Source organism: Rhincodon typus, chromosome 10 (assembly GCF_021869965.1).
Source record: "Rhincodon typus isolate 14 chromosome 10, sRhiTyp1.1, whole genome shotgun sequence".
Classification (NCBI taxonomy): Eukaryota; Metazoa; Chordata; class Chondrichthyes; order Orectolobiformes; family Rhincodontidae; genus Rhincodon; species Rhincodon typus.
Window position 1 is genome coordinate 35,280,618 of NC_063341.1, and position 10,668 is coordinate 35,291,285.

Below are 10,668 nucleotides of genomic sequence, written 5' to 3' on the forward strand. Positions count from 1 at the left end.
ATAATGTAACGAGTAGATAATGCAGAATGAGTAAGAGTTTGCACAATCTACTGTTGATGTGCAAATTATTTGGTCCAGTACTACTCAATGGGGCTATAGCACTACTTTGCCATTAGAAATTAGATATTATAACAACATTAGTTATGTACTTCCAGCAGCTGTTGTCACTGATTACGTAAATATTCCATTAATATTGATTCACACCTATACTTTTTTCTATTTATACTGCACTAAAGGGAAATTTATTATATATAGAAAAAAATAAACCAAATTAGAATACGGTCTTTATTGTTTGATAAATTATAAATATTTTGATCATTACATGATATGAAACATGCAAAACAAGTCATTAAAACAATGGTTGTTACTTTAATACTATGTAACTAACCACTTTATTACAGGAACAGCTTCTCAAAATACATTTTAGTGCACTGTATCAACAAAGGTGAAATTTAAAATTACTTTATTTGTAAGAATTATTTTAAGACATTTATGATCTACCATTTTTATGGCAGTACCAAAATGTCCCTGCTGCAAAGCAGTTCCTTTATTTAGGACACTTGTCCAGTGTTCAGCTTTAGTTTTCATCACCAGCATTGCATTATATATATATATGCGTACATATAAAAATTATCCACCAGCCAACAGTGCAAACAACCAGAATTATTTTTCTTCCTGTACCTGGATCAGAAAATTCAATCAACCTTTCTGCAAATATCTCTGCAAAACTGAAAGAAACTTATCACTATGAAATACAAAAATACCAGAAAGGTCGATCTTTTATTGCTAGTATAATTAATGAGGTTATTATTGGACCAGATTTATGGAGTTGAAGTAAATTTTGTTAAAATTTTGCAGAACGAAAATACTTATCCACAAAATACTATGATTCCATATGGAGCTGGTGTCAGAAAAAAAGACAACGTAATTATAAATTCAATACTTTGTATTTGCTGTTAAATTTCTCTCATTTAAATTCTGACCTTGTGGGATTCACAGAATTTGAGCATATCATTCAGAATATTATGCTGTAATATGATCCAAAGTCAATACCAGATTGACTCTTATTCCTACCCCAGTATTTTATTACTGCCAAGCTTGTGCTAGAGACATGGATGCTGCTTTTAATGCTTATTTATTTAAGCTTTACACATTAGAAATACTTGGCAGCAAACTGCTTTACAGTTATATTATGCAATTATTTTATACCACTATTAGGAAACAAAATGTCAAAATTATTCAAGTCAAAGAAAGCTTCAACGCTATAGGGTTCCACTTTTTAAGTAATGATCTTAAGAAAACTACAGTGCTGTAAACAACTAAACTTACAGGTTAGTTTTGCACTCTACAACCTATGACACCGTCTGCTGCAGTTGACTTACAAGATCAATGCACAACTAAACTCTTTTTCAGACTGAACTAAAGTGACTGAGTGACAGATCTGAAGGAAAGCTCAGTTCTTAAATAAATGAAGGAATAGTTTACATGACACCAAAAGAACAAAATACATAACATGCTCGATAGAAACAAAATTGTTAAAATCCTGTTATATTTGAACGATGTCGGTGCAGTACTCCCAAATTGGAGCTTCGTCTAGCATTTTTGTTTTAAAAGTGGGTCTTTGCAGTAGCCAGCATTAGTAAAATCAAACCTACTTTGGTGGTTGAGGCCAGCTGTTTACAATCCACACACTGGGATACACCAGCATGAACACAGCACTGAAACAACATGAAAGCAGTCCTATTTACCTGCACAAAAGTGGCTCTATTTACTGCATTATACATACAGTACCCAAGTTGTTGAACTTGTCAAATTTTCAGAGCTGGTAATGTCCTGCAAGAGTTTAGCAAAGGTCAATCCTAAAATAAAAGTAGTCATAAATCCCTCCAGTATTTTGCCTTAAACTAGTGAGACGTACACATTAAACTTTTGTCAAGGGTGATTAAAATGGTTATGCATTCTGCATGGAGAATGATGAAAATTTCTGAAACTTCTAGATGAATGTGTTGACGGGACAGAGGTGACTACCATATATGTGAAATTTGAGTTCAAAAAGGTAATCTTTCACCCTTTCCTTCAGCACCAATTAAAGACTCAAAGCATAAAAACAAATTCACTTTTGTCTTGACCAAAATTAATGAAAACTTGCATTGTACTAGTTTATAAACCTGCAACAAGTTTGATGAAAGCTTAACAAGCTACTTCACTTTGATGTTTCATTATTTACTCAGGTAGGATATTACAGAACGATTCATTAAAAAAAAAAATTGGGGAAAGCCCAAAGCTAACGTTAGGAATATCTATTCTATTGGGATACAAGGGAATTTTGCACAATAGTGAAATACTGTTTGAAAGGTGCAATTGTAGTAATTAGAAGTCCGTACTGCAGTTTTAAAAAACTGTACCAGTCCAAATAGATTTGATATTGTGCAACCCTTGCTCCCTTAAGGAGCAAATGCATCAATGAGTTCTGTTTGAGAAAATTTTCCATCTTTATTCAAATCAAATTGCTGAAGTTCTTCAGGCTTAGGGGTTAGGATCCCAAATAAGTTGTAAAGATCTTGATAAGAGAGCTGGCCATCATTAGATTTAACGAACAGATCTTGTAGAGCTGCAAGAATAAAAAGAAAATGACTACGAAATTGAAATACGCAACACTTCTCAAACAGCAATACAAAGGCACTTTAAAAGAGTCTTTCACCACAACATCAAACGGTCACAGAAAGCTTAGTTTGAAGGCACATAGACCATAGGCAATGCAGGGTTGTGTGCTGGTAAACTGCATGGTTTAAGCCAATCCATTCTACAAACAGAAGGGCCCTTATAAATTTGATCTTCACAATTCATACTCAAACTCACTACACATAGTGAAGTGGAATGTCTTTGCGTGAAAGAATTGCGCACACAGCTGAAAAGAACCTCTCATGTGGGCTTCTCAGAAACTGTTATCTATTGACAGGTGGAACTTCCTCACACAATTATGTAGCAGCAATAAAAGGTTCCATAGTGGTTCACAGAATCCATAGAATCCCTACAGTGCAAACGCAGGCACATCGAGTCCACATCGAACTACCAAAGAGGATCTCACCCAGACTCACCATCTACGCTATCCCTGTATTTCCCACCCTAGACACTGAGCAATTTAGTATCGCCAATCCATCTAATCTGCACATCTTTGGACTGTGGGAAGAAACCAGAGCACCTGGAGGAAACCCACGCAAACATAGGGAGAATGTGTAAACTCCACACAGACAGTCACACGAGGCTAGACTCGAACCCGAGTCCCTGGCGCCGTGAAGCAGCAGTACTAACCACTAAGCCACTGTGCCGGTTGATAGGAGTGGTATAAAGTAAAATGTGACATCAAGCCATAAAGACAAATAAGTTAGAAGACCAACAGCCTGGTCAAAAAGGTAGGTTTTCCTAAAGAAAGACCTTAAGATGTGGAAAATAGAATAGCATAAATCGTGCCGTTATGAAGTTGAAAGAGATATATGGGGGCGGGGCAGAGGCTACGAAGGGATTTGAAAACAAAAGCTGATAATTTAACTACTGAAGCATTGCTTTAGTTGGAACAAATATAGGTCAGTGAGCATAAGGGTGATGGACAAATGGAGCTTGATGCAAGTGGCCAGAGTTGTGGATGACCTCAAGTTTATGGACAGTATAATGTTGGAGGCTAGGTTAGATTGCATTGATTAGTTAAGTCTAGAGTCACCCAAAGGCATTAAATGAGAGTTTCAGCAGCTGAGCTGAAAAAGATAGTATTAGCAATGCCGCAGATGTAACCACAAGACTCACCTGGGGTCAAATGTGGAATCAAGGATATGAACAGTTTGATTCACACATGACTGGGAATAGGAAACAGTTAAAATCAGGCAAATGATGGCAGGAGGACAAAGATGGAGTGTTAATTAGGGTAGACATTTGATAATCTAATGCTGATAATGTATTCTTTTCCAGCTGTGCAAAGTAAAGCAGTATGGTGGATGTGCATAGGGAATCAGTGATTTTAAATATCACACTGATGATGCATGGTTAGCATTTGGCTCAAAGAATGGGACCAATTTGTCCTCCAAACTTTACGGCACTAACTCAACAGCAGGATTTTAAAATCACACTAATTTTGAATTTTTAAAGCTGCTGGCAATTTGCAATTCAATTTTATGATCTGAGCATACAAAAATGCGGATGCAGCATTACAGTGGCTTATTTCAGCTGCCAATCAATAATGTAGTTTCAATGCTTTTGTTTTCAGTGCTGTTTTACACTAAACAGAGCAAGAACAAATGACTCTGGAAAGTACAAGTTGCCTGGAAATATGTTGAACATAATTTTGAATCCCAAGCTATCTTAGGAGAGCTAGAAAGAGGTATGAGACAACTTTGGCGGGTAGGATCAAGGAAAACCCCAAGGCTTTCTATACTTATGTGAGGAACAAAAGGATGGCCAGAGTGAGGGTAGGACCAATCTGGAATAATGGAGGGAACTTGGGTGCGGAGTCAGAGGAGGTAGGGGAGATCCTTAATGATTACTTTGCTTCAGTAGTCACCAGTGAGAGGGACCTTGACGTTTGGGAGGTCAGCATGAAACAGGTAGATATGCTCGAACAGGTTGATGTTAGGAAGGAGGATGTGCTAGAAATTTTGAAAAACATGAGGATAGATAAGTCACCTGGGCCAGACGGAATATGCCCAAACTTGCTACGGGAAGCGAGGGAAGAGATTGCTGCCCCTTTGGCAATGATCTTTGCGTCCTTACTGTCCACTGGAGTAGTAACAGAAGGTTGGAGGGTGGCAAATGTCATTCCCTTGTTCAAGAAAGGGAATAGGGATAATCCTGGAAGTTACAGACCGGTCAGCCTTACTTCTGTGGTGGGCAAATTATTGGAGAGAATTCCGAGAGATAGTATTTATGATTATTTGGAAAAGCACAGTTTGATTAGAAATAGTCAGCATGGCTTTGAGAGGGGCAGGTCATGCCTCACAAGCCTTACTGAATTCTTTGAGGATGTGAAAAAACACATTGATGAAGGTAGAGCAGTGGATGTGGTGTATATGGATTTTAGCAAGGCATTCAATAAGGTTCCACATGGTAGGCTCATTCAGAAAGTAAGGAAACATGGGAATTCAGGGAAATTTGGCTGCCTGGAAACAAAACTGGCTGTTCAATAGAAGACAGAGGTTGGTAGTAGATGGAAAGTATTCAGCCTGGAGCTCGGTGACCAGTGGTGTTCCGCAGGGATCTGTTCTGGGACCCCTGCTCTTTGTGATCTTTATAAATGACGTGGATGAGGAAGTGGAGGGGTGGGTTAATAAGTTTGCCGATGACATGAAGGTTTGGTGGAGTTGTGGATAGTGTGGAGGGCTGTTGGAGGCTGCAACGGGACATTGACAGGATGCAGAGCTGGGCAAAGAAGCGGCAGATGGAATTCAACCCAGAAAAGTATGAAGTGATTCATTTTGGAAGGTCGAATTTGAATGCAGAATGCAGGGTTAATAGCAGGATTCTCGGCAGTGTGGAGGAACAGAGGGATCTTGGGGTCCACGTCCATAGATCCGTCAAAGTTGCTACCCAAGCTGATAGGGTTGTAAAGAAGGCGTGTGGTGTGTTGGCTTTCATTGGCAGGGGAATTGAGTTTAAGAGCCGTGAGGTTATGCTGCAGCTCTATAAAACTCTGGTCAGAAAACACTTGGAACATTGTGTTCAGTTCTGGTCCCCTCATTACAGGAAAGATGTGGAAGCTTTAGAGAGGGTGCAGAGGAGATTTACCAGGATGCTGCCTGGACTGGAGGGCAGGTCTTATGAGGAAAGGTTGACGGAGCTAGGACTATTTTCATTGGAGCAAAGAAGGACGAGAGGTGACTTGATAGAGGTTTACAAGATGATGAGACATAAATAGAGTGGATAGTCAGAGACTTTTTCCCAGGGCAGAAATGACTATTACTAGGGGGAATAATTGAGGTGATTGGAGAAGGTAGAGGGGAGATGTCAGAGGTAGGTTCTTTACACAGAGTGGTAAGCGTGTGGAATGCGCTGCCGGTAGTGGTAGTGGAGTCAGATACTTTTAAGAGACTCCTGGATAGGCACATAGAGGATAGCGAAATGTAGGGTATGCAGGGTAGATTGATCTTAGTAGGATAATAGGTCGGCACAACATTGTGGGCTGAAGGGCCTGTACTGTGCTGTACTGTTCTATGTTCTATGTTCTATCTTCACTAACTTTTATCCTATTTAGTTCTAGCTTTAAAGCTTGTTCTGCCAGGTTTTCTTTAAGTATTATCTACTGAGGTCTGTCAATGATCTGGATTTGAGTAAACAGACCATTATTTCAACATCTAGAGATACAAACAAACATGCAAACACAAAGTAAGGGCAGTAAGCACTTGGTCTGTTGAGTTGTTCCACCATTCACAAGGTCATATTGAATTTAATCACTCCACACGCTCGCCTACCTGATAACCTTTGTCCTATTTGCTTTTTAAATTATTTTTTATTCACTCATGGGATGTGGGCTTTGCTGGCTAGGCCAGGAATTTATTGATCATTCCTAGTTGCTCTTGCAAAGACGGTGGAAGTAGCCTTCTTGAGCCGCTGGACTCCATTTGGTGCAGGTACATCCACAATACCATTAGGGAGGGAAGTCCAGGATTTTGATCCTACACTCTGGAGGAACAGCAATATATTTCCAAGTCAGGATAATAAATGGAACTTGTAGGTGGCTTCCCTTGAAATCTGCTGCCCCAAGCTCCTGGATGCCAGTGATCGTGGGTTTGGAAGATGCCATCTAAAAGATCCTTGGTGAATTTCTGCAGTGCATCTTATAATGGTACTGGGTTATTTTCTCCAGTTCCAGATTGGGACAAACCTCATGGCTACAAGCACTGTGCCGAGATCACTCCTACTGATACTGTCATTGGCAGATGCACGCGTGGCAAGCAGATTTGAGAGGACGAGGCCAAGCTTGTTGATTGGATAATTCACTATCTGCCATTGTCCCAGTCTAACAACATGTTTGATCTGATTCTATGATATTTCATGGTACCCAAAATGTTGAGGATTCCCAGAGCAACTCCTTCCTGACTATATACCACTGTGACTTCTTCAGAATCTGTCCTTCCAGTGGAACAGAATATATCTAAAGAACATGATGATGGAGTCTTGGACACTGTGCAGGGTTTGATTCAGTGGGTATGAATATGTCGGGCTGTTTCTCAACTAACCTGTGATTCAGCTCTTCTAATATTAGTCCTCATCCCCAGATATTAGCAAGGAGGACTTTGCATGGTCAAAAGGGTGGAGTTTGCCACTGTTTTCTTGGTGCCTCAGTCAATACCAGGTGGTTCAATTGCATTCCTCAGAGACTCTTTAGCAGATTGATACAACGCAGTGTCTTGCTAGGCCACGTCAAAGGGCAATAAATTAGTCAAATTGTTGTGGTTATGAAGTTATATTAGTCAGACCAGGTAAGGATGGCAGATTTCCTACGTTAAAAGGATTTTGGTGAACGAGATAGGTTTTTTACAACTATTTTTCATGTTTAATTCCAGATTTGTTTTAGTTCAGAATTTATTATCTGCCATGATGGGATTTGAACCCAGGTCCCTATACCATTATTTGGCTCACTGGATCATGAGTCAAGCAACAATATCAATGCTTCATCGCCTCCATACTCAGCAGCTCCTTTCCCCACTCTCCACTCATTCCTTTGTACCTTTGCAACTCAGCTTCACCGACCAGACATTAGTATTTGGGAAACCATGGACTACAGAAAGGGTGAGGTGGAGGCTGGAGAAAATCTCTCATGCCTGAAAATCTACCCACTTTGAGACATTGCTTACACCAAGGGAGTGTATACATTCCACTTTAGGAACCCTTAGGCTAGATTCTATGTGACAGAAGACATTGGGCTGCTTTACAGGTAGGCTAGAGGAGTAGCGGAGTGAATGGTGGAACGACTGTCCAGAGAAGCATTCTTTTTTCTGATGAGCTCGTGTAAGGAAAGTCAAAGATGCAAAAAGAACATTTGTTCTATGATGGAAGCCTATATTTTCAATCCCCATCTAGATATCGGATTATATTTTGAACAGTAATGATATCTCTGCCTGAGCCATGACCCAATTATGGAACATCAGGCTACTGTGTCAACTATGGTCACCAATCTCATTTCACATGATGATCTCCCCCCACCACTGTCTCCAAGCTGATAGGCCCCCAACCCCACAGCTCGCTTTCACCTCCTTCCCAAAATCACAAACAAGATCACCCAGGTAGACCGAGACAACAAGGTGCAAGGCTGGATGAACACAGCAGGCCAAGCAGCATCATAGGAGCAGAGAGGCTGACGTTTCGGGCCTAGACCCTTCATCAGAAAAGGTAGACCCATTGTTTCTGCCTGCTCTTGCCCCACAGAACTCATCTCTTCCTACCTTGACTTGATCTTTTCTCCCCGGTTCAGTCCCTGCCCACTTACATCCACAATTTCTCTGCCACTTTACACCAATTTCAGAATTTCCAGTTTGCAGACTCCAGCTGCCTCCTTTTTACCATTGATGTGCAATCCCTTTACATGCCCATCCCCCAGCAGGATGGTCTCAGGGCTCTCTGCTTCTTCCTGGAACAAAGGCTTGAACTGTCCCCATCCTCCACCTGGCTGAGCTCATCCTCACCCTCAACAACTTTTCTTTAAACTCCTCTCATTTTCTTCAGGTCAGAGGAGTGGCCATGGGTATTCCACATAGGCCCCAATTATATCCGTTTCTTTGTAGGGTGCATGAACATTCCTTGTTCCAGTCCTATTCCAGCCCACACCCAACTCTTTCTCCAGTATATCAATGATATTGTCAGTGCTGCTTCCCTCTCTCGTCCGGAATTGGAAAAGTTTATTAATATCACTTTAAATTTCCTCCCTGCCCTCACTTTCACCTGGTCCATCTCGTACTCCTCCCTTCGCTTCCTCGACACCCATCAACTCCCAATTATTTTGACTATACCTCCTCGCACACGGTTTCCTGTAAAGGCTCTATTCCATTCTCCCAGTTCCTTCGTCTCCATTGCATCTGTTCCGATGACGACAAGGGAGCCTCCGAGATGTCTACCTTCTTCCTCAACCAAGGATTCCCCAGCACCATTGTTGACAGGGCCCACAGCCCAGTTCAACCCATCTCCTGCACTTCAGCACTCACCCCCTTTCTTCCCTCCAGCAGCAATAGGGTCCCCTGTGTATTCACCTACCATCCCACCACCATCTATGTTCAGAGGATGATTAGCCACCATTTCCACCACATCCAGCGAGAGGTTATGACCAGACACCTACTCCCCTCCCCTCCCTTGTCAGCCTGCCGCAGGGACTGTTCCCTCCAAGACACCTTGGTCCGCTCTTCCTCCACTCACAACACTACCCCACAGCCTCACAGCACCTTGCCCAGCAACCGCAGAAGGTGTAACACTTGTCTGTTTACTTCCTCCTTCCTCAGTATGCAAGGGGCCAACCACACCTTCCAGGTGAAGCAGTGCATTACCTGTATTTCACACAATCTAGTCTACTGTGTTTGCTGCTCACAATGTGGTCTCCTCTACATTGGGGAAACAAAGTGTAAACGGGGTGACCGCTTTGCAGAATACCAATGTTCTGTCTGCAGAAACGACCAAGCTTCCTATTACCTAGAACTTCAACACACCATCCTATTCCCTCACCAACATCTGTCTCAGGTTTGTTGCAGTGCTCCAGCGAAGCTCAGCGCAAGCTGGAAGAACAGTACCTTCTTTTCCACTTGGGGCCCCTGCAACCTTCTGTACTCAATATCAAATTCAATAGCTTTAGGGCTTGAGCTCTCCCATGGCCATACCCCAACCCTCTCACACACCAGGTCTTGTCATCACAGTCTGCTATTACACACAACCCATTGTTACCCACAAATAGTCGCCATTTAAAGCTATTCACTCTCCTAGCCAGATGGTTATCCACTTGTCTGACTAACCACTCTGCTCTCTCTTTGGGCTCTATCTCCACCTTTTGTTTATCCTTACCCCTTTCCCCTCACCCTACCTTCTGCATATAAACCAACATTTTCCTAGCTACCATCAGTTCTCAGGAAGGGTCAGTTGACCTGAAATGTTAACACTGAATTCTCTCCACAGATTTGCTAGACCTGCTGAGCTTTTCCAGCAATTTTTGTTGTTGTTAATGATTTTTCCACGTTACTCTTGCTTGCTCTACTCAGCATTGTAGCTTGGCAATCAGTGTGACGGGGCAGTTTCAGGAAATTTTTTAAAAACTTAATCTGCATTGTTCTTAGCATTGAGAGATTAATAATAGCACTTGGTGCAAGAAGAGTGGGAAAGCATTCAATTTTCTAACTTCAACATTGATCTTTTGGATGCATACATAATCCAACTGTTAGTCATTCTTCCCTTATAAAATAATCTGTCTCAGCAAACATCTGGACCCATAATAGGGATTTAAGAATCATTTTAAAATGAAAAGCAAAAACGTTAGCAGGACAAATCCAAAATTAACAGTAAAATGGAAGATTTGTGGTACAGGTGGAGATTTTGGCCCATCATTAACATCAATCAAAAAAAAGCAATACAGCCAATTTCACTTTCTAGCTCTCAGTCCGTACCCCTGCAGGTGACAATATTTCAAGTGTCTACCCAAGCATTTTA

The 10,668-nt window shown here is 41.3% G+C and overlaps 1 protein-coding gene across 1 annotated transcript in view; it reads right to left on the reverse strand.

Moving 5' to 3' along the window:
- Positions 1-271: 271 nt before the first annotated feature.
- Positions 272-10,668, reverse strand: part of efcab14 (EF-hand calcium binding domain 14) — an 86,049-nt gene continuing 75,652 nt past the window's right edge. Inside the window, exon 10 of the mRNA XM_020513955.2 lies at positions 272-2,611. Within this exon, the coding sequence (XP_020369544.2) occupies positions 2,445-2,611 (167 nt within the window). The 3' untranslated portion in view covers positions 272-2,444. The remainder of the gene's footprint in view (positions 2,612-10,668) is intronic.